Source organism: Mus caroli, unplaced genomic scaffold (assembly GCF_978045245.1).
Source record: "Mus caroli unplaced genomic scaffold, Mus_caroli_1 scaffold_15, whole genome shotgun sequence".
NCBI lineage: Eukaryota > Metazoa > Chordata > Mammalia > Rodentia > Muridae > Mus > Mus caroli.
In genome coordinates this window covers 80,984,128-81,008,997 of record NW_028227270.1, presented here as the reverse complement: position 1 = coordinate 81,008,997, position 24,870 = coordinate 80,984,128, and the positions used below count along the sequence as shown (strand labels likewise).

At 38.6% G+C, this 24,870-nt stretch overlaps 1 protein-coding gene across 1 annotated transcript in view; it reads right to left on the bottom strand.

Annotated features, from left to right (window-relative positions):
* LOC110308510 (uncharacterized) overlaps window positions 1-24,870 on the bottom strand; it is a gene marked incomplete at its 5' end in the record, with an annotated part of 288,808 nt that overhangs the window by 189,617 nt on the left and 74,321 nt on the right. The window contains 1 exon segment of the mRNA XM_021180950.2: window positions 339-602. Within this exon segment, the coding sequence (XP_021036609.2) occupies window positions 339-602 (264 nt within the window).

The window sequence follows — 24,870 nt, the reverse complement described above, 5'->3', positions numbered from 1 at the left end:
GTATTTAATTCACTTTGACTTTTCCCATGAACTCACAATGTAATCCTTGTTTCTAAATATTAATCCATGTCCTTTTTCAGAAATCTTTTTAAAACTTTTTAAAAGAAAGTTTAGTAAATTTTATAATTGCAAGATAAAAGCCCATAGCTAGAAAGAAAGCACTCCAGGAAATACTTGAAATTGTTTTCCAGTTACAAACTCATATTTCAAACCTGTAATCCTAGCCAGGTAGCACACCAAAGTCTGAGAGATATGAGGATCAAGAGTTTGAAGACAGCCTGGGCTACAAGGCCAAGTCCATCCTCAGGAAATTAATTAAACAAAACCATATCACAAACCTTAAAATATAGATTGCACAGCCACTGGTCCAAGTCTTGGCAAATCAAATTTTCTATTTTTCTGAAGCTGTCCAGTTTTTGGTCATAAGGTCCTCGGAGAAGGGGACACTTGAATTTTCCCTCTACTATATGGAAGTTGTTGTCACATACAGGAAAGACTGCCCAGCCCATGATCAGGTCATTGTAAGCATATGTTCCATGGAGAAGGAAGAGTTCAAACAAGAAAGACAAGCCAGGCTTCACGTCTTTCCTTTGAGGAAGTACCTGGTGAAAATATTAAGATAAGAGAATGTCAGGAGGATGCTATTTGTTACCCAGAGATACCCACAGACAGTTTAAAAGTAAGCATAAACATGTTTTATATTCCTCCTGTTGCCTTCAAATACTGACTCTTGGATGAATTTACAAATAAGCCTTCTGGCTTCAGGTAATATAAGAAACCACACAACCCTGAAAATGCGGCTCTGTCAGAGACTCCATGCTTTGTAAGCTTCCAGAATCAAGTTTTGCAGCATTGCAATTAACATGCTACTCTGTTTTCATTCGTTCATATTGGCTCCAGCTGGTATGTCTGCTGTTGTTGTGGTTTGAGTGTGTCCATTAAAGTTCCTGTGCTCTAAAGCTCATCTACTAATCTGTATGTTGATAGCATTTGGAGACAAGAGTTTTGTGGAGATAGGATTAGATGAGGTCCTGAGATTGGGGCCTTCAGTATGGCATCATTGGTGCTATAAGAAAGGAATAATGGGTCTCAGGCTTAAAGTAGTTTCTTACCCCTTTCCATAGCACCCTCCATCATAATCTGACACAGTAAGAAGGCTCTCTCCAGATGTCACCAGCCTACAGAACTTCCAGGCCTACAGAACCATGAACCCACTAAACTATTTTTTTTTAATTATCATGATTGAAAGTATTCATAGCACAGAAACAGACTAATTGCATGATTATTTCTATCTCCCATCACAATTATGATTTTATATCCCTAGTTTGTATCTTCTGGATCATTCATATACCTGGCTCAAGAACTTTATATAGAAGAAATACTGCCTATAAAAGTAGTTTATTAAATGATCACACTCCAGAAAAACTAACCCTATTCATGATGATAATTACAATTATTATTATAAGAAAGTAAAAGACAGAGACCGTGTAGTATTGTGACTGCAGTTTATCTGAAGTGACACTACAATGCACATCACCATCAGAGCCAAATGAATAGCAGTAGGCAATGATGAATCAGTTGATCACATTGATCAAGTCATCGTCTTAGGTGTAAAAATGGAGCCCATTTCTCAGCTTAAAAAATTAGAAAACTCTAAGATATAAATTTTATTAAAAATATTATATACCTAATTTTCTTTGCAAAATTATATGTGAATAAATTTAAGTTGACAGAAGAGTGTATTGTCATAGACTATTTACCCAAACATACAGTTATATTTATGTGATTCATACGGATAGCTCAAGAGTTAAGTTTAGGAACAAAATGTAACAGAGACATCTGTTGAAAACACCATAACCCTGTGGCAGCTGCTATTAAGCCATTAACAGGATCAGGTTTCATTTAAACCAGATTTACCATTTTCTACAACAGCCCATGGGAAAGCTAAAGACATTAGGCACAAATTACTGACAGAAGAGATCCTTAATCAAGCTGTACTTTTCATTTGGCTAGCCAGCAACGAGTACCATTTCTAGCAAGAGAAAAAGAGCTAAGTTGAGGAGGAGAGATGGAGTCAGAACCCTGGTTAGATCCATGATTTAACACAAGGCTGGACCCATGCCATCAGACAGTGCTTTAGTGCTGGCATTGGATTCCGCAGTGAAAGGAACGACCCGCCTCACACTAACCAGTGTTTATCAAAAATGCATTTGAAGCACTTGTAATAAGAATATGTCAAGAGTGACAGACCCATGTGGAGTTGACTTTTGTTGTGAGTTTATGTAAGTTACTTTTCTTTTTACACATAAGTTTATCTGCACTTGAGTTTTCTGGAAAACCATGGAAAGAATTGTGAGTGTAGCTAAGTGAATGAGTACTTACCTGGGCCCTAGGTCCAACCTCAAGTGGAACTAATCAAAACTCTAAAGTTACAATAAAACACCAGACCACAGTGATGTATGTTCTTGCTAGAGATGGCATATTTATACCAAGTTAACAATGCTCAGGAACATATGAATTATGCATGAGTCTTACATTTGTGTTATGACTTATCCCAACCACTTCCTGGGTGACATGTAACAAAAAGAAGATATTTGAGATCAGAATGTGTCAGTGATTTTGCCAAACACTAGCATTCTTTTATTGAATGACCTATCCCTTGAAGGTACCAGGCAGGGCGTGTGAATACCGTGCAGTACTGAGTCTCATGCCGGAGTACACATGGGGACTTAGCGTAAATCTATTCTGTTAACAGAGAGTGATCATGTGTAATTGTCCCAAGAACTCCTGAAATTAAAAGTTGAGGGACACAATAAAACCTTTCCACTGATTCTAAGTAAAACACAACATGAGAGCTACACATTCTTTCATAATTAATTAATTAACTAATTTTTGTTTAGGTGTATGAGTGTTTTTGCTTGCATGCATGTGTACGAAACACATGTCCAGTGCCCAAAGACATCAAATTCCCTGGAGCTGGAGTTACAGATGGTTGTGAGTCACCAAGTGGGTGCTAGAAATTGAACCCAGGTCCTCTGGAAGTGCTCTTAACCACGGAGTCATCTCTCCAACCCCGAAGATGTTCTAGATTACTAAAGAAAGCAATCTACTCTCTCTAACCACAGTTGCCTTTTCAGAATACAGGCCTTGAGTGCCTTTTCATTACTGCTTGTTGTACAAGAGCCCTTCAACCTTGTAATGTGTACCTTGAGGCTGGCTGCTTATGCTCTGGCAAGGAAGATTACTAAATTTTCTTGTTTCTCTGTCTCTGCGGAGACCTTTTCCAGGAGCATGACTACTTCCATAGCTAGCCTATGAAATGACACCTTTCTGAGCATCTTTCATTGGCTTTGTATTTTAGAAATATACAAGAAAATGAATAGATGCTCGTGTTCTCTGAGGCCAGTACCATCTGGTCCTCAGAGTGCTCATAGCTGGAGATCATGATGTCCTGAGAGGAGCTTCATCACCTGACCACCATGAATAATTCTGTATAAGAAAGAGATTTTACAGAGACAAACTTTACTGCGTATCACAGTTGTGATGCCCTTGGTCTTCCACATAGAAGGAAGATACACGTGGAAGGAAAGGAAGGATGTGGAAGGAAGGAAGGAGTAAATGAGGGTTTGGAGGTAAATGCTGAGTGAAGGAATGGCGATGAGAAATGCTATGTCCATTGGAAATCAGGTACACAGAACTGGTTAGCTTGGAGGGAACGATGCTGCAAAATTCCCACCATAGTTAGCTCTACCTGTCAACTTGATGCAGACCTAGAGTCAACTGAAGAATTGCCCGCAGGTGGTCCTGACCATGTCTTTGGGTGTATTTCTTAATTGAAAATAAATGGAGGTGGGGCATTTTTTTAAATGGCATTATTTTAAATCTGCCTTTAGTCACTTCATAGGCGATTTCTTACCTAACTGAATTTGTGTTACATCCTGTGTTTACTACATACATTGGAATGCCTTAGCACTGTGTTAAGGTGTAAACATAGCCACCACTTTCTAGCTGTATGTCCTATAAAATCAAATACATATTAATGAATATAATACTCTTACAGTTTGATTCTCTGTTGCTTTGATATAACATTGACCAAAAGGGAAGAATTTGTTTATTCCTATAGGTTATAGCCCACCATAAAGGGATACCCAGGCAGGAACTCAAAGTAGGGAGAAATGCTCCTTACTAGCTTGCTTACCATGGCTGCTCAGCTGCCTCTGGTACATAGTCCAGACACATCTACCCAGATTTGGTACCACCCACAGTGGCATGGGTCCTCCTACATCTATCAGTAATGAAGAAAATGCCCCACAGATGTGCCCATAGGCCACACTGATAAACACAATTTCTCAAGGCAATTCCTCAACTAAGATTTACTCTCCCCATGTATGTCAAGTTGAAAACCAAGATTAGATATCCGAGATACAAACACACACTAAACAGAGTCAAAATGATTCTTGTTGAAATTATTTCATCATGCCATTGCCTCCATTAGTAAAACATTCCACACCCACAGCTTTTCAAGCAGATGTGTTAGTACAGGTACTGCTGGGCCCTGAACATAAATTAGAGGTCATGCAAGTCCTTAAAGTTTGTATTCAATAACAACAATTTCAAAATCGCATACATTTGATGCGATCAGATAAAAGACATTTTAAAATGTTTTGGAAATTAGCTACTAAAGATCCTAATGGTACATATGACCCCAAATTTGAGAAACTGTTAGATCCAGTCTCTGGCTCCTTGGAAACTTTTCCATAATGGATTATTGCTGTTCACTTGTCACCTGTAACCTGGTTAGAAGACTGAACAATGTAAAATGTAAAGCAGTCCACATGTGAACAGTATCAGTTGTTGGGAAGTGACTTTGCTAGCTGCATGGCCACCGTGTCATGAATTAATTCTACTTAGCAATTAGTTCTGCTTCATCATATTCCAAGCCTGAGGTAGGATTGTACCTCTCTGGTTAGTTGTACACAAGCATCTCTGGGTGAATCAAGTCACTTCCACTTCTTTCAAGTGGAGAATTAATGGTTGCCAGGGTTGTCCTTTTTTTCACTGCTTTGGAAGAGACAGGGAACATTCCAGAAATGTTTCTTCAAGCTGTCTATGGCTTAGGATGAGAGCAGTGAGGAAAGCCTCCTTCTGTCCTAGACTACATGTGTGAGATGTGGGGGGTACAAGAATGAAAAGTGGGCTTCTGCTCTGAGATTTTGGCTTTTGTGGAAACATGGAATCACCAGGCTTAGGATGCTTGGTTTTCTGATCTTCAGCTTTCTGCTAATGTGCCAAGATATAAGATCCTAAGTCACTCGATATGAGGAATTAGTGGTTCTTGGTCAATGTGAAGCTAAGAGTAAATAATATTGTACATACTCATGTAATATGTACTTCACCTAGTAGACCAAACACTGGGAAATTCATGAGTTGCACATAGGACATCTCCTATGACTTTGACTCTTCCTAATGCAATGTAAATGATTATGTAGACTTTAAACACACTGTATAGGATACTTGAATCCAAACCGTCCATCCTGCTCTGTGTAATTATTTCTCTCATTTAAAGGAGGTGTTGTATATCTTAGGAGTTGGAAGTATGGCATCAGATAAACATAAGATTAAATTCCATCTTCTCTCTGAATAAATAACCTGAGTAGCATTTTCAGATCTTGATGTCACTATCTATAAAGAGCAAGGAAAGAAGCAATGGTAACAAATAAACAGAATGGAAATAAACTAAATGATGTCTTCCCAAGCTAAGCTCTGTTGAGAATACTACAGGGAGGCAAGGAAGTCAATCAGTGCTTAATTTGCATTAGAGATAACAAAATGTTCCTTTGGAAGCAGACAGCTCAGAAAGGTGCTTGGGGATTGATACGGAGCCCAGGGTCATCTAGACTATCAGACAGAGTTTTATAGTGCTATTCTCTCTTTCCTCCAGTTTTCCCAGTCATGAATTTAAAATATAGATGAATTAGCTCTAATCCCCTGCCTATCTGCTATATGGTTTAAAAAAGTCGTTGTTCTTGGAAATTTATTCTGACCTAGGTAAAAAGGAAAGAAGCCCATAGAATTACAACTACACAGCTTCTGAATAGAAAATAGGTTCTCACTCCCTGCACCCCTGAATACAAGTGTTCAAAGTCTATGTGTTAGAATATTATTTCAAGTCCCTAATCCCAAATGTTGTTATAATATCAACAGTTAACACTTGAGTTTGCTAAACTCAAGGCATTTCTTTCAAAAGCACTCCATCATCATTAGCTTAACAGTCACAATAATCCAAGGAAGTATATTCTAATATGGACCCAATTTTATAAACTCCTGGACTAGGTATAGAGAAGTTGGGTTCACTGACATCCCCAAAAAGGTGTGAGGTAAAGCTCAGATCTGAATTTAGGTCTTGGAGAGCTATCTGAGCTATCCATCCTGTAAATAGGAGGAAGCAATGCAAAAAGTCACCCAGAGTCCTCAAGGTCATTCTGCTCTGTCTCACCAGCTTCTCTTCATCACTTTTACAAAGTGAGCATCATGGCCACTTCTTCCACACGTCTGTCTTCCAGTTGCTCACTTTGGGTTCAGGCATCTACAATATGTCTAGAACATACTGAGTCAAAACATCTTTGTTCCCATAAAATCAAGTGTCCTCAAGCAACAAAACTTTCCAAAAGACTGAATTTACCTTCTACTGTATAAGCCACTCGTTCCAAATAGAAATCTTCCCCAAATAAAGAGCAAAGTCTTATGATCTCAAACCTAAAGACCTTGCACCTAATTCTACAATTTCTCCACAATTAATTTAGCCATTCAAAAATCTCTAATGCTCTAAATAAAGTCTGAAGGCTTTAGAGCAATAGTTCCCCCCCATATTTGTTTTGCATAAGAATTACTTATTTTAAATGCTGGTTACTATTTGATTTGTTCTTACATTTTAACCATGACGTGTAGGAGTGAACCAATGGACAACACTTTGAGTGATGAATCAGCTGGTCCTTAGGTTCTTCAGCTAACATTCTGACTCACTACCCCATGCAGATGCAAGACAAGCAAGGCAGACCTATGTATCTTTGAAGAACTCTCCTCAATTAAGCTCCCTGATTAATTACGACAATGCTATTTTCATCTAAAATCAGACTGAGTCCTATTTGAATAATTGCAGGATTTACCATATGACCTTCTCACCACCCTCCATGAAACATGACCAAGATGAAGAGAAAATTCATGGGCTATCATCTTATTATGCAATGATCTGCAATGCCATTGCCTGAGCTCAACCTCAGCCTGTTGTAACTCATCTCTTTGCATGCTACTCAAACGAACATTTCACTCTATAGAGATGGAAGAATTTTAATTGAATATTTTAATTTGGAAAATTCAGTTCTGGGATTAACAGTCTTTCCTCTGTTTCCTCATCATTTCCTTTCTTATTCTTATTTTTAATTGAGAAATAAAAAGTTGTGTTTTTTTTTTTTCATTTTTCTCCTTGTTAGGCAAAAGACAGATCTTTCCCTTCATCGTCCCTGAGAGTTGAACACATTGGGGGAAAATTGGGCACAGCCCATTACTTTTACAAACCCCAGTGAGTGAGCCTCAGTGCACGAAAAGATGGTGTTTCTGAACATCTGCAGTCTGATTAGATCAAAGACCAACAAATTAGCCACAAATGGCTTTACAAGGAGCATGTAGATATATCATTTGGAAAGTAGAAAACTTTGGGCAGTAACTGCTAATCAACGTTTTCCCTTTGGGCAGCCCCCATCACACCAAAGACATATAATGATGAAGACAGTGTCAGTGAGGCACTCTGCATTTCACAAAACTCTTGCACACATACTGTGGCAATTGGTCTAAACATCAGGCCTCCCATGTGCTTGACGTCTGCCCATTTCACAGGTCAATAAAAAATAGATTTCCTCAGCTACCAAATTATTAATTTAACTCCTATCAACAACTGTGTCTGATGTTTTTGTTTCTTTTGCATTCATTAAATGTCAATTATTGTAAATGAAGCCCAACATTGACACTTGCATAAGAAACTTCCATTAGCTAAAAACTGGTGGTAAGGCAATAGACAATTGACTAATATGATTTCATCAATAGTAATAAAGGCTTGGTCTACCTTAATTGATACTGAAATCATAAATTATAAGGCACTAAAATATGACAGGTGTGTGTTATGTTCAGAAACTTTTGCTTAAAGCAGAAACAGCACCAAGACCTACTGCTATGTCAAAGTTTAAGGAAGACATGCTTAAGCAGGGTCTTTTGTGTATCTTTGTGTCTTTGACTTTAGCTTGTATCAAGTTGACATAAAACTACCCAGCACATGTGACATGATTTGTTTTGTCTTATTCAATGATCTTAATTTGTTTTGAGTTTGATAATGTTGGGGGGGAGGGGTTGAGAATCACTGAGTTTAGTGGTCTTGTGGGAAGGAGGAGTTTGATATATTCAGGAAAAAAAATTGAGACAGGAATGAATATAGAAGCAGGCAAGCAACACAGGATAAAAACAGAAAGTGGAACAAAGGACAAAACACACTCTGCAGGCTAAAGTCAGTGATCTGGATCTATCTAGGTTGATGAAGATCCTAAGGCAGGGATATTGTTGTTGCTTAGATTACTATTGCTGTGATAAAACATCATGACCAAAGCAACTTTGGAAGAAAGGGTTTATTCGGCTTGTATTTCCAGATCACTGTTCATCAATGAAGAAAGTCAGGACAGGAATTCAAACAGGGCAGGAACTGACACAGGAGCTGATTCAGAGGCCATGGAGTATGGTGCTTACTGACTTTCTCCCACTCACTTGATCATTCTGCTTTCCTAGAGAATCCAGGACCACCATCCCAGAGATGATACCATCCACAATGGGCTGGGGCCTCCCCCACCAATCACTAATTAAGAAAATACCCTACAAGCTTACCTACAACCCGATCTTATGGAGGCATTTTCTTAATTGAAGTTTCCTCTCAGATGACTTTAGCTTGTGTCAAGTTGACGAAAAACTAGCCAGCACAGATGTGACAGGTTTTGATTCACTTTATTCGTTGATCTTTATTTGTCCTTGAGTTTGGTAATGTTTGGGTGGGGGTGGGTGTTGAATGTGAATTCTGTTCCTGCCCCTTCCCTAAGCTTTGGAAATTTCATCAACTCAAAGTCATTCACTGCTGGCTAGTATTTGTGAGAATCAGATGTGGATGGGGAAAGATAGCCAAGCTAGTCCTTTGCAATTAACAGGCTAGGTGACCTTGGAGAAATTCTTTGCCCTACTCAGTCCTTGGTGACTTCACATGGTGTTCATATGAAAATTAATACCATAAAAGGAATTGTAAAGCATTTTGTATAGATGTTGAAATATTGAAACATATTCCCTGGGAATGTGAGTGAGTTCAAACAGAAGCAAGATCCTCCTCTTTAGAGAATTCAAAATGATTTGATTGTTGAATTGCATGGGAAGGGAAGAAGAATTGCTATTCTGTAACTAGGACATTCTGAACTCCGAATACAGTGCACACGAACAGACACAAAGGACAAAAATAAGAATGCAGAATTCCCAGTAAACTTAAATGTGCACATTTACATAAAACACCATTTTTAAAAGAAGACACTTTAGGTTGTTCTAAAACTGTGGCCTCTTGGTGGGGCAGGTGCATAACTGTCTCAAGCTCTTGGGTTTAATCTCTAGTATTAAAAAAAAATCAATCAAAAGGAGCTCACCAGTCTCTTTGAAGGTGTTGCGGGTACTCTGAAATTCTCACATCTGTGGGCTTACTTTGGAAATCCACACGGATATGGCTACATTTCTAGATGTCAGCAATACAGCAGGGAACAAAGAGGGCCTATGAGGATAATTCTTGCTTGTTAAGCTGACACATATTTGGGTGTGTCTGTGAGGGTGCTTCTAGAAATGATTGGCATGTAGGTCTGTCTGAAGCAGAGGAAGTGAGAAGTCACGGGTAAATGTGTGATACATATGGCCATTGTGAGACTGTCCTTCTCTGACCATAAGAACCAATTAAGTAAATCTCTTCTTGGAGTTCCACTTACATTCGGTTGGTTCTGTTCCACCAGAGAACTTTCATAGAAATATGAAGTCTCCACTTTCAGGAAGCTTATGCCTGAGGTTAAGTAACTACCTGTGGGCATGGGGCAGTAAAGCAGCCCTGTTCAAAGGGCCGCTTTACTATACGACGAGGAGCTTGCCTCTTCAGAGACAGACAGCAAAAGAGTGAAAAGAGATACTTTGGATTTTAGATATAGAATCCAGTCTGTGAAAAAAAAAATCAAAGAAAAATTAAAGGAACAGGGGAGTGATTCTATAATATAGAAAAAAGAAAGAGAGAAAAAGAAAAGAAAATAAGTATTTCAATTCTGCTTCTTTTAGAACAGGCTGAGAGTCTGGTGGAACATCTACGCTAGTTTTGAGGCTCACTTTAATCATCTTGGAAAGGCCTACCTCCATTTATCTCATCTGTAAAATGGGCTCAGCAAGGAACTAGGTTCTCACATTCCTCTTGATGGTGGCTCTTAGGTATATAGTGATATAACAGAAAAAAAAAAGGTAGGCAATAAGGAATTATTATTAGCTTATCACATCAGAGGAATAATAATTCATATTGATTTGAAATGTCCCCCAAAGTCTCACATGTTAATGACTTGTTCTCTAGTTTGTCTCTATCAGGAAATGGAGTCTTTAAGAAGTTGGACATACAGGAAGAAAATTTGGGTCTCTGGAAACGTGATGGAGGGAGGGGCTGTGGGACCACACTCTCTTCCTCTGTCTTTCACCAGCTGTGAATCAGGAAGTTTAGTTCCAGCTCATGCTCCTGTCATAGGTGCTGTGTCGCCACAGGACCCAAACAGCAAGGAATAATGACGGTCTTAGGTATTTGTTAGGGTGATTGGAGATGCATGAATATATTGCCAGTGGGACTTTGTACTGATGGACTTACAAACCTTTCATGTCATTTAGAGGCAAGAAATTGAGACACAATAGCATCAAAAGAGTGTGGGATATTTGTTAGGAGGGAAAAGACTCACCAGACTTCTTAAAGAAAAAAATTTTTAAAAAGAAGAAGAAAAAGGGAAAGGAAAAGGAAAAGGAAAAGAAAAAGGGAAGGAAAAAAAATAAAAAGTAAAAGAAAAAGAAAAGGAAAAGGAAAAAGAAAAAGAAAGAAAAAATGTAACATCTCTTATTTGAAACTATGGTAATCTGTTTGCACAACGCATTTAAGGCTTATGATATTGGTGTGAATTAGATGTTCAATTCCCATTTCCTAAAAGCAAGGACTTGGCCAAAGGAGTTTATGATTGTCATGACAGTGAATGCTAGCAAAACCAGGACTCCATTACTTCTCATCCCAGAGATCGACTTGTGACAGGCATCCTTTGTATCTAAAATCTATTTGGGTAGGAATCAGGGAGTGAGGCAAACACAGAACTAGACTCCCTTCATCTAGAGAATTATATGCAGTCGCTTGAGAGTGTGAGTTAGGGAGCAAGTCAGGAAAAGTCATTGATGACACTGAACACCTAGAGCTCACTGATGTGGCCACCAACATTTCCACAAGTCCTGGGTTCCCTCAACAGGATAACATGGTCCTTTTAAGAGCTGAGAAAAGGGCCTTCTAACAACTGACATAAGGGGAAACGCTCTAAAGTCACAAAATATAATATATGAGAGGTCTCTGGACTATTAGTGGTAATAACTAATAATCAATAAATGCAATCACGCTCAGGGTCTGGATTCCCTAGGACCACTCCTTCCTGTGAGTTATTAAAATCATTTCTTACATATTAAATGTCACGCAGAAAATCACCTCTTGCAAAGTGTTGGGTTCATCATATTTTACGAATTAATACTTCGGGTCATTTTAATCAGTTTCTGATATATACACCATTTTCAGAAAGCACTTGAGGGAAGAACACTGTGGACATGATGAATAATGACAAGGATATGAACTATATTCTTTATATACATATTGGAATTTGAGCACTACTGGGGTGCTTTCCCATCTTAAGTATTTAGGAAGCTTTAAATAAAAAAATAAATTTGCCTGTTTCATTGAAATAGAGCATCCCTCTTTTTCTAACACAAAACTTCAAGCTTATTAATTTTGTGGCTATATTTTAAAAATGAGAGCAAGCCCCAGCTAGATGGTGACATGATGAGTGTCTTAAAATTTCCAGAAAGGGCACTAAATTTTTCACAGTATTTGTGTTTCATTCTCAATGTAATAAAAATATGCCATTTTTTAAAATAATGAATAATAGATCTTCAGTTTGATTTACATGCATGGATTAGAAGTCATGTATGAAAAGTTACTTTTTTATTCAGATTGGATTTCCCTCCAGTGAAACAAAAATGGTGCCCATCTACCACTATAAAAACGATACCTTGTCACACTGATAAATAAATATTAACTGGCTGACACAATTTTTAAAATTCTATACACCCTCAAAGTAGTCTGCTTTCTCGGTGAGTTCAGAGAAAGTTTTCTCTATAGCATCTATAGTTCCTATGTTTACCCTACCATAGGGTAAAACCTCATGCCAAAATCATGGTCTCCCTAACACTCATCACAAAATAAGCTTATTTTAATAATAAAAGATACATGTGAACATTGTGTAATCTTTTCTTGTTCTTTTCCCACCAGGAAAAAAAAGTTTATTGTCTCAGGATTTCTGTTTTGTTTTGCTTCTTCCTTTTAACAAGTGAAGAGGAAATTTCTGGTTTCTTCAGAAGCTCATATGATGTCATATTGGAAATGAGAGCCTCAGGGTCATTTGGAAATGTCATATGATGTTTTGCTGGGGCACAAACTCATGAGGGGACATGTGATGCTTGGAAAGAATATAAATATGACCCCATAGCACACTGTCACATAAATTATATGCAAATCAGTCTTTTGTTTTTATCTTAAACACTTTGCTGGAAAGTTGTGTTTTAGCTGCATTTAAAGTTGGCTAAAGTAGTAATCGCTTGTCTAATTTGAAACTCTGATTTAGACTTCCAACCAAGAGGGAAGGGAAAGGGAAGAAAGAGGAGTCTCTGGCATTGGTTCGCCCTGCTCTGCCTTGCTCGTTTTCACAGCCAATGCTCTTATATTGGTTCACCCTCCATCATGTTGCTGATCTTTGCATGTTGTGAACTCACCAAAGAACTTCTCATGACATTACAGGAACTTCTCGCCACTTCATGGTTTTGTCTTGATCAAACTGCCATTGCAGATTTATGAGTGGTGATGGCCAAATGAGTTGGACTGCTGCGACTGATTCGTGTTGGTGTTTTGCTAGAGGACTGGACTGTTGACAATGAACTTCCAAATATCCCCCAAAGAAGTATTTCTAAACAGGTCCACAGCCCTCATTTCCTATTAACATTTATTTTCCACTACCTCTGGTGGGTGGTAGGCTACAAGAGAGGTTAAAGTGTTTAAAAACCCTTATAAAGTAGGTTGTAAAAAATCCAAGCCTACAAACAAATGTTTTTTTCTTACCATTTTTGTGGGTCATGAATCCAGGTGTGGCTATGAATTCCTGATTTCAAGTCCTTAGTAGGTTTGCATTCAAGGCAAACCAGGGAGTCCAAGGCAACATAGGTGGTCTTGTCAGCTTTAGTTCTTAAAGCAGACTGCTGGACTCAGGGCCTCAGTCTCCTGGGGACTGTCTCATTGGAGAGAGTGAGACAAAGCCTGTCAACCTTTCCCTGATAGAAGTTCAGAGATGACATCCCATCATTTCTACCTATTATATAGGCACTGTTTGTAGACACCTCATGGTCTAACCATACTCAAATGGAAGGAGAATATATACAAGGACATCACCATCAGGAGCCCAGCATGAGTCTCTAGGCTGTCACTCTCCACTCTCCCCTCTCCCTTCTCCTCCCTCATTTCTCCTCTCTCTTCTCTCTTCCACCCATTTTTCTTCCTTCTCTCTCACCCATCTTGGTGTTCTATCCCATTTTGATTTAATCATTCCAATAAAGATCCTATGGCTATGCCCCAAGGTTAGGCACCAATATTTTACTGTATAAGTTTTGGGGGGATGCATAGTTCAGTCTATAACATCCCCTGTTTCTATTTCTATCGCCCACATTTATTTTTCTACATGCAGATAGTATAGCTGAAGGCTAAGCTATTTCACTGGAGATACAGATGCCTTTTTAGAAAATTTAAAACTTAAATAGAGAAATAAGATCAATTTAAATTTTCTGTGAAAGTATATACAAGGTTATGTCAACAGAAGCTACTGAGGCCATGACCACTTTAAGGGATAGGCTGTGACTATTTCTCTAAACACACAATATAGCACTTAGTATAGAGGGAACTAAATGAGTCTTTCTTTCCTTGCTACTAATAAACTATTTAAAAACATAGTAGCTTAAAAGTATGATATCTGTTTGGTATAACTAATTTCCCTGTTATATGTGTGTGTAATTCAGTGGAATGACTTATCTTCTCTATATGGTATAAATTGGACCACTTTCAGCTGCTCTTGAGTTCATAGCTAGGCTAAAATGGAAAGGTCTAATATAATCCACACCCGCTCCTGGTCAAGGACCATAGAAATGTGGTTTAGACTTGAACCTCCCCTCTCCTGTAGCCATAGCCCCACTTTCAGTCTCTCAAGCAGTGAACATGGTACTTTTATAAGATGAGGTAAAGATGCAAGAGCGATTTCTAACACAACAGCAAAAGGAAGTTGTCAGTCCATTAAGACCTCAGATTGACTTCAAAACTCTACAATATTAATTCCACAACATTCCTTTGGCTAATAGTCAATGAGTCCTCTTAGATTAAGGAGAGAAAAATATAGACCTTGCCCTTCAGTGGGGAAATAGCAAAGATTTTATAATTTTCTTTATCTAACTCAATGAATTATTGGTAACTAGATTAATGAATAAAATACAAAATAAAGTAAGTAATACAAATAAAATTAATCTATCTGGCTGTGTACAGTATAATAATCTTGAACTAGTTCAGAACCTCCCGTTTGAATTAAGGTCAAACATCAAAGATTTCCAATAATTCAAAAAAAAAACTCTCATAATTAAAAAATGCTAGCTGCCAAGTTTCCACATTTTGTTTTGTTAAATTCATTTTTAGTACTTTTGATTGTGGCTAAGTGTGTGCACACAGGAGTGCGGGTGCCCACAGGGGCTCTGGCCTGGAGCTAGAGTTATGGGCAGTTGTGAGTCACCTGACATGGATGCTGGGGGTTAACTCTGGTTCTCTGAAGGTCAAGTGCATCCTCTTACCCAGCGAGCCATCTCTCCACCCACCCCCTGCATATCTCTTTGACTCTCCTGTTGTGTGCATTGTTCTTACCATAGGATGCCTATCTACGTAATAATTTTACTACTCATGTGCACATAGGAGTGAACCAAAATGCTTATAAACCATATGTTTTAAAGCCTCAGCGCCCACACACAATGGAATTTACAAGTGGGCCCTGTGTAAGGTATTCAGGTTTAGCTGAAGGAATGGGAGTAGAATTAGTGGCTTTACAAGAGGAAGGTCAACAGCTCCCATATTTGCTTGCTCGGGACAGACACTAATGAAAGACAATCTGGGCCAGAGGAAAGGTGATCACCAAAGAGACAGATCTGCTAGGATACTAATCTCTGTTGTTCTACACTCTTATGCTGAGGGTAATGAATGCTTATTGTCTAAGCCATTCATTGTATGGTATTTTATCATAATATCCTGAACTGAATAAGACACACAGTGAGTGGATAATTTATTCTACCCAGGCTTAATGGCCATGACCAAGAATAGGAAGGGCAGTGTGGATACAGCTAATGAGGTTCCAGAGCTATAAGGAAACTACTTTTGATGATTTGATTTTGATGATTTTCTTGATGAAGATTTATACTTTCTTCCCATAACTTAGCAAAAACAGTGATAATCACTTAAAAATAGAAAACATGATTTAGAGAAGGTTCTGTTTGCATTTTATAAACATCAAGATTGCAGTTAACAGGGGAGGAGCTTGCATATAGCTATGCATATTCAAAATTCCCACATGACACCTGGGAGACTTAGATCTTTTACAGCTGTTCTCGGGCTCATGGAAGTCCTGAAATGGTGGTTTTGTGTGTGTGTGTGGGGGGGGGGTGTTATGGGGGTGCGGTATCTCAGATAATCTACACCCTGCTCTTTGTCAGGGATAAACTGAAAGTTTAGACTTGGACACTCGTTCTCCTGTAGGCACAGCCTCACTTTCTGGTCTCTCCGGCAGTGGATTTGGTATTTTACAAGATGACTTGAAGTGGCAAGAGGAAGATTTCCAACCCAACAGAAAACAGAAGCTGTCAACTTCTTTAGGCATAAGCTTGAACCTCAAATTTCTTTTCCATTTGAGAATGAGCTGAGTTGAGTTTGCTCATACCTCGAGGAAATGATGTATGGGCTCAATTGCTTTCTTAAGTCTTACTCAAAATATTACCGTCTTAAAGAGGAAAGAAGTGACTCTGAAGCAGTAAAACCAAATTGTACTATTATTTTCTTAAATATTACCAATTTAGAAATACTAAAATAGCATCTCTGAATTGATTTGTTTCTTTCCTATATCCTATATTCTATTTTTTAAAATCTCTGATATTGTGATAAAGTCGTTTGACATTACCTTAACATTTCCTTCACTTTCTGTTTATCAGAAACAATCCATATTTTTGATAATCTGAATTGCCACTAAATTTGTCTAGTCTCTCTAAATAGTTTCACATTATGTTTTGCTCTCATTTTAGAAGCAAGTATTTTGGTTTTGTTTTGTATTTTGATTATCTGCTACTTGTAAGGGGGTCTGTGCCCTGAAGTACAAAGCAGTGTGTGTGTGTGTGTGTGTGTGTGTGTGTGTGTGTGTGTGTGTATGTGTGTGTGTGTGTGTGTGTTCAAACCCTTGGAGTCTTATTGGGAGCTAACTAAACTAATGTATATAATCAGTGGTAAAATGAATGAGTTTAGAATCTGAAGGGTAAGTGGAAGGTATGCTTCTGACCAATTCAGGTGGGAAACTGGATATTGGGAGAAAGCATTGAACTGCATACAGTTATAGCTCAGCACAGTTGACTTCATGGTGATGGGTGGCTCTGCCTAATATGGAGAAATCCCTGAGAATATGGAGGAAGACATATGACCAGGGTCTATTAATATACAGCAAAATTGACTTGTCCTAACAGAAGTGAGAAGTTAAACAATGGATTTAACCAAAATGTGAGATGATGTCTTAGAAATATTGTTTTGCTTCAGGATGTCTCTAGGTGTTCTTCAATAATTAGATATTAGGTAAGTATATGTTAGATAATTAGAATATCTTACTGGAGTAAGAGAACCATAATTGAGTGCCCATAATTGTGGAGTAAAGATTCCATTTCCAACTTTGTCCTAAGAATTTATGTGACATTGAACAACTTGACAAACTTCCCCCAAATTCAGATTCTCATGTGTGAATTACAAATGCTAATGCTGTCACCCAATATTTCCTTCAACTGTAAGTGCTCTGATATCAGTGGGCGTAACAAACTCTTCACTGTGAAACACATGAAAGATTTAAGAAATTCAAACATCAATAGTGCTCACAGACACTCATGTATTCTTTAAAATGACAGAAGACTCATGATGTAGGAAGGAAGGAGATAAGCCCTGCAGTGACTCAGAACTTAGGTATATCCTGGGATTGGGCTTCCTTGTTGGAGCTGAGGTTTGTAGCATTTACTCCAGATCATTGCTCTGTTAGTAACATGGCTTCAAGGAGACAGAGTTTCTGGTGATGACTCTTACAGTAGAGATCACGGAGACAAGGGGAGATAACAACTGTGGCTCGTCCTATCACTGAGGAAGTCTGGAGCCAGAATGTGGACTCCAGAGCTCACATCCTAGCAAGCCTTGCTTCCTGTAATTATTCTTTGCTTTTAAGTATAAATTGAGAAATGTCTTATGAGAACATCTCCCAATGATGTATTTAGCAACTGGAGGGCATATTTACAGCAAGCCCTGTCTGGTCATAGCAAAAAGCAGACCCTCATGATAAATGACCACCAAAGGCCTCCTCTCGGACTCTCCATCTGGAAACGTTTGTCCCCATTCTGTTCTCAGAGACCCTAGTCCAATAGACACTTTTCCTTGGTCTGAGCATTAAAGTACCCCTCACACAATGGCAGCCACCTATGGCTACTTTAAGGGATCCTCAAGATTGCCATAAGTTAATAATTTTTAAACCAAAATATTTTTTTGACTTTAAACAATCTCGCACACTGACATGTGATCCACAAAACAGATGTGCTTATCAAATACAAAATGGGGTTAAGTACCATCAAAATCAAGTGATTTTTTTCTCCTTTCCTTTGGCTGACACAAACCCTCTATCCTAGACACACTTCTCTGTGTTTTGGGGTAATGGGAAAAATAGAATATGTTACCCTAAATTGAAGGAAACCATGGTCTTAATGGAATCATTAGAGAAATTGTTCCAGAATGCTGCATCCTTCCAGAAATAATAACCCTGTAATGTCAGCAAATTCCGAGTCAGCACGGGTTACCTGCTGCACACAGAGGGGCTTGGTCACGTTCATTAGATCTGCCCGAGGCTCAGCCAAACTTCAGCACATGACCTTTAAGAATTTTTAAAAATTCATTAATCAATGTTCTTTGCCTGAGTTTTGCTGTTTTTGCTTCTTTAACCTATTATTTGTATCCTTATTTTTATAAGTTGGCTGATCCCCATACCCAACGATACTGAGAATTGCAAGCATAACAGTTCCAGCTAATAATTAACAGAAGTTTCTTCAGTTACCATTGCCAAAGGTCAATAATGATATTTTAAAATGTCACCCAACAAGAATTATCATGCAAGCTAATGTGACAAGAAAATAATGGTCAAAAATCTTAATTTATATTTGACTTTATGTTCTTAAAAGTAATTTTGATACCCTTTCTCTTTGAATCTCCTATAAATCCCTAAAAATGCTCTATTTATTTAGCAACATGTATGTCTTAGAAACCAAGCAGAGAAACAACTGAAGACATCCTTCACCAAAGTTCTGAAAGAGAGCTATGGTTTTGCTATATCTTCTTGGTGTTATGGATGTTTTCTATAATGGTCACTACAGTTTTTCTTCCCACATCTGCTCAGTGCTCTCACCAATGTTTTCTGTAACTTTGGATCATGGCAGCACTAAGCATGACTCACTTTTTTGTGCATTTATGAATGGCTCAAGGCAGGGCTCCTGGGCTGTCCTGTCTGTCTTAGGGAAACTAGAAAGATGCTGGCGTCTTCACTGGGACCTTCACCCTAAATTCTTATTGGTTAATTAATGAAAATATAATCCTGTAGTTATTTACATTATATGAGCCTTTATTTTTCTTTTGCAACTCAAATGATTGAAGTCATCAAATATTTTATTAAATTCTAATAGAAAGGGCCCACCCTCTAACATGACTTTTTGAAACCTGGACAACATTTCAAACATATTTCTAAGAAAAGATGGAAAATATCACTTATTCCTGCATTCTTCCTTGACCTTGAATGTCATTTTGCTAATTTTTTTACAAAGCTTCTAGTAAGAATGTATTCATTGTAGAGTGAATTAAGTCTCCCCTACAGAAATAGGCTGAACACTCTATTATTTCTAACTTAAAGTATTTCAGAAAACAGCCATATTTGGAAATTGGATTTTTTAATTTAACTAAATTATAATGGTGTTTTTAATATGGCTATGACCTAACATGGAAATGTCCTTATAAAGAAGAGTTATTTGCATGGAGACAGACAGACTTACACACAGGGAAGATGTGGTAAGGATCATGGTGAACATCTACAAACTGAAGAACTCTTAAGCCTGCTAAAATCCATGAGAAGTACATAAAACTTTGCCTGCTTTTGCAAAAATAAATAAATAAACAAACAAACAAACAAACAAACCTGAACTTTTCATGGCAGCCTTAGAAAAGAAATCCAATGTTTGAGGTACCTCTGGCCCAATGCCTGGATCATTTCATTTCATTTCATTTTTGGTCTTTTCTGTTCCTTCTGGATACTATTTATTGGATCATGTAAAACTTTTGAAATTCTCTATAAAATAATCATAAACCCTTGACTCATAAATGGGTGTTACATTCCAAATCTTTAGGTAGCCAAATCTGACCGTTCATCCTTCTCTTCCTCACATTACCACTGCCTAATTTGCAACTGTTCTCTTTGATTTTTGTTTTGTTTTCTGTTTTATCTGTTTGTTTGTTTTTCATCCACGATGCTATCTGTTCTGTTCTTGAGTGATTTATATATTCCCAAGCTTTTTGCATGCATGTACAATAGATTCGAGAATCTTTATAGAATGAAAATCTGAAAATGAGTATGCCTTTTAAGCCCTGACTCTAGCAGAACAGTAGACTAAGATAACCTAAATATTTAACCTAGCCCATCATCTTGCCAGAACTAGAAGTCAAAAGGCATGTACGTCATGTGGCATATTTCCTCCCAAAGAGCTACATCTGTAAGCTATTAATGGATACCAAGAACAAATCTCTTTATTTGAAATGTTTCCAGGATAAGTGTCAGCAGAAGACAAGCGGGTTCCTGATGTTTCCACCAAGGATATATTCAAAAATCTTCAGGCAAGCACTCAGATCTTCCGGCCTGAGCTTGGAATCCACAAATGAACTTGACCAACTATGTTAATATTAAGTAGCTGGTATTGCTCATGTGATCTGAGGGACCTGTGACTCCTACTTTTCTCTTAACATCTTCTTTGACCACCTCTACCTTATGATATAGCAAGAGCAGGTTAATATGTTTAAGATGTTAATTTGCATGGTACTGGTATAGTGACAGACAAATAGACCAATGGAATAGAATTGAAGACCCAGAAATGAACCCACACACCTACGGTCACTTGATCTTTGACAAGGGAGCTAAAAACATCCAGTGGAAGAAAGACAGCATTTTCAACAAATGGTGCTGGCACAACTGGTTGTTAACATGTAGAAGAATGCGAATCGATCCATTCCTATCTCCTTGTACTAAGGTCAAGTCTAAGTGGATCAAGGAACTTCACATAAAACCAGAGACACTGAAACTTATAGAGGAGAAAGTGGGGAAAAGCCTTGAAGATATGGGCACAGGGGAAAAATTCCTGAATAGAACAGTAATGGCTTGTGCTGTAAGATCGAGAATTGACAAGTGGGACCTCATGAAACTACAAAGCTTCTGCAAGGCTAAAGACACCATCAATAAGACAAAAAAAACCACCAACAGATTGGGAAAGGATCTTCACCTATCCTAAATCAGATAAGGGACTAATATCCAATATATATAAAGAACTCAAGAAGGTGGACTCCAGAAAGTCAAATAACCCCATTAAAAAATGGGGCTCAGAACTGAACAAAGAATTCTCACCTGAGGAATACCGAATGGCAGAGAAGCACCTGAAAAAATGTTCAACATCCTTAATCATCAGGGAAATGCAAATCAAAACAACCCTGAGATTCCACCTCACACCTGTCAGAATGGCTAAGATCAAAAATTCAGGTGACAGCAGATGCTGGCGAGGATGTGGAGAAAGAGGAACACTCCTCCATTGTTGGTGGGATTGCAAGCTTGTACAACCACTCTGGAAATCAGCCTGGCGGTTCCTCAGAAAATTGGACATAGTACTACCAGAGGATCCAGCAATACCTCTCCTGGGCATATATCCAGAAGATGTCCCAACCGGTAAAAAGGACACATGCTCCACTATGTTCATAGCAGCCCTATTTATAATAGCCAGAAGCTGGAAAGAACCCAGATGTCCCTCAACAGAGGAATGGATACAGAAATTATGGTACATTTACACAATGGAGTACTACTCAGCTATTAAAAAGAATGAATTTATGAAATTCCTAGCCAAATGGATGGACCTGGAGGGCATCATCTTGAGTGAAGTAACACAATCACAAAAGAACTCACACAATATGTATTCACTGATAAGTGGATATTAGCCCAAAACTTAGGATACCCAAGATATAAGATACAATTTGCTAAACGCATGAAACTCAAGAAGAATGAAGACCAAAGTGTGGACACTGTGCACCTTCTTAGAATTGGGAACAAAACACCCAGGGAAGGAGTTACAGAGACAAAGTTCGTAGCTGTGATGAAAGGATGGACCATTTAGAGACTGCCGTATCCAGGGATCCATCCCATAAGCAGCTTCTAAACGCTGACACCCTTGCATACACTAGCAAGATTTTGCTGAAAGGACCCAAATATAGCTGTCTCTTGTGAGACGATGCCGGGGCCTAGCAAACACAGGAGTGGATGTTCACAGTCAGCTATTGGATGTATCACAGAGCTCCCAATGGAGAAGCTAGAGAAAGTACCCAAGGAGCTAAAGGGATCTGCAACCCTATTGTTGGAACAACATGATGTACTAACCAGAACCCCGGAGCTCTTGTCTGTAGCTGCATATGTATCGAAAGATGACCTAGTCGGCCATCAATGGAAAGAGAGGCCCATTGGACTTGCAAACTTTATATGCCCCAATATAGGGGAATGCCAGGGCCAAAAGAATGGGAATGGGTGGGTAGGGAAGTGGGGGGCGCTATGGGGGACTTTTGGGATAGCATTGGAAATGTAATTGAGGAAAATATGTAATAAAAATATTAAAAATTTAAAAAAAGTTGTTAATTTGAGGCAAGAACAGCAACAAGACACTAGATATGGAATTGGTACCAAGGATATCTGGAGCAGTACATCACCAGCACATCTGTTGCCTCCCTTAGGAACCCTCGCAACATCTTGAAAGCACTTGCTGTTGCATTTAATCTTCAAGTGTTAGCCTCCTGGCTCAGCCTGATACCAAAGGTATACCACTTGTGACACTGTGACACTGTGTCCTTGCTAAAGGTCAGTCAGTAAGATAACCTTACAGACATGTGATGTAACTACATCCTCAGACTCAGTGTGTCTCCTGCAATTAGGCCTTATTCTTTTACCTAGGCCATGCCTTCTTTGTTCCTGATACATGGTCATCTCTCTCGAGTTAGCACACGAATGGCACCTTGAGCCCTCCAGCTGCCTTAGGGAAGCTAATCACTTCCATTCGTGGAGTAAGAAAAGAAATGGATCTCTCTGACTTGTTCCTTAAATGGCATGAACTAGATGTCTCAAATGTCTCAATATTCATTACAAACCCAAGGCATGGCTTTGTGGGTTTTTTTTTTCTGAAAGTATTTTCACTATTATAAAACTATGATGCTGTGGTTGAGAGTATAGCTTGGTTGGTAGAGTAAATTGGTGCTGGGAATGAAGCTTTGCATTCAAACCTTAGTACTACCATAGACCAGGTGTGTGGAACAAGCCTGGGATCTCAGTCCTCTGGAGATGGAGACAGGAGGATCCGAAGTTCAAAGTTATCATCCTCTGCTATGTAATGAGTTGACACGAGCATGAGACACATGAGTCTCTGTTTATAAAAAAATTAATAAATAAATAAAATTTAAGTAAATAAATGAAATAACATTACAGTGTGTTGCTTGGAAACTCACTGTTTTAACCGTCAGTCTCCTACAAACGGTAGCAGTGAGACCAGCAGGCAGAGTTGTACGCTTAATGAGAAAACTTGATGTTACTGGGGTGACTCTGACAGAGCAAATGGGACTTCTTCCAACAGCATCCTTTCACATTCTGGAAGCAGAAAGGCTCTTGTGACTCCTCCTGCCTGACAAGTAATGGTTGTTTTAGGTGCTTCTCCTGTTTTAGTCTTTTGTTGTGAGTGTTGTGCTGTTCATATGTATAATGTATATATATATATATATATATATATATGTATATATATGTATACACACACACACACACTCTCTCTCTCTCTTTCTCTGAATGTGAATGTGAAGTAGCCTAGTGGGGTTTTATTTGTTTGCTTGAGGTGTGAGATTCCCAGATTCTGCTGTGCATGAATATTAAGGGACAGACACAATTCAATGTTATTTTGACAGCCTGCTAAAGAGTATATTTTCCTACCCATGGGAGGAGGTAATTCTGTTTTGATTTTATTTTCTGACACATGCAGAATGTTTAGGACTGTTCTTTTAACCATTCGAGGATGCTTCCCTCTCTGACTGGCAGGAGTGGGAAATGCTTTTCTCATCACAGGACTCAGCAGCCTGTCCTACAGATTCAGTGCAGCTTTGGCGCTGTAAATAATCTTTGCAGCCTCACTCTTTTTAACCTGCAGTGAGTATCCTTCCAGAGCTGCATGGTGTAACTCCTCCTATTGGTACTTTGGCCAGAGCCTACCCTGTATTCAAGTCAGCATATCAGTACTGTAAAGAAATACCCAAGGCAATTAGCTCATATAGTGACTTGGGCTCTTAATTTGGGAAGTTCTAGTCCAACTTCAGTGATATCCACTGCTTTCAGCCTCTGACAAGGCAGCACATCATGGTGCCAGGGTGGGGCATGGCTAGAATGACTTACCTCATGAACCAGAAAGCAAAAATAGAGGAAGAAAGTGGGGTTCACAGTCCCCTTCAAAGGTGGAGCCTCAATGGATGAAGGGCCTCCCACTGTATTCTGCCTCTAAAGGGCCCACCATCTCTAACGCTTAATAGTTCTACTCTGTAGATCAAGGCTTTCAAACTCGAAAAGACACCACTCCACACATGGACCATAACAATGACTCAACAGCTCATATTGGATACCCTTGGCAAAGCCAACAAGAATAGGTGAGGCTCCTACATCCAGAGTTCACATTTTTACCCAGGGACTTGAGAGAGAATGGTCAGTTGAACAAAAACAGGTAATAAAAACAAACTCTAGCACACCTCAATGAAAAAAAAATGTTTAAAAACAAGAAGGTTTGAAATGGACCAAAAGAATATAATTGTAG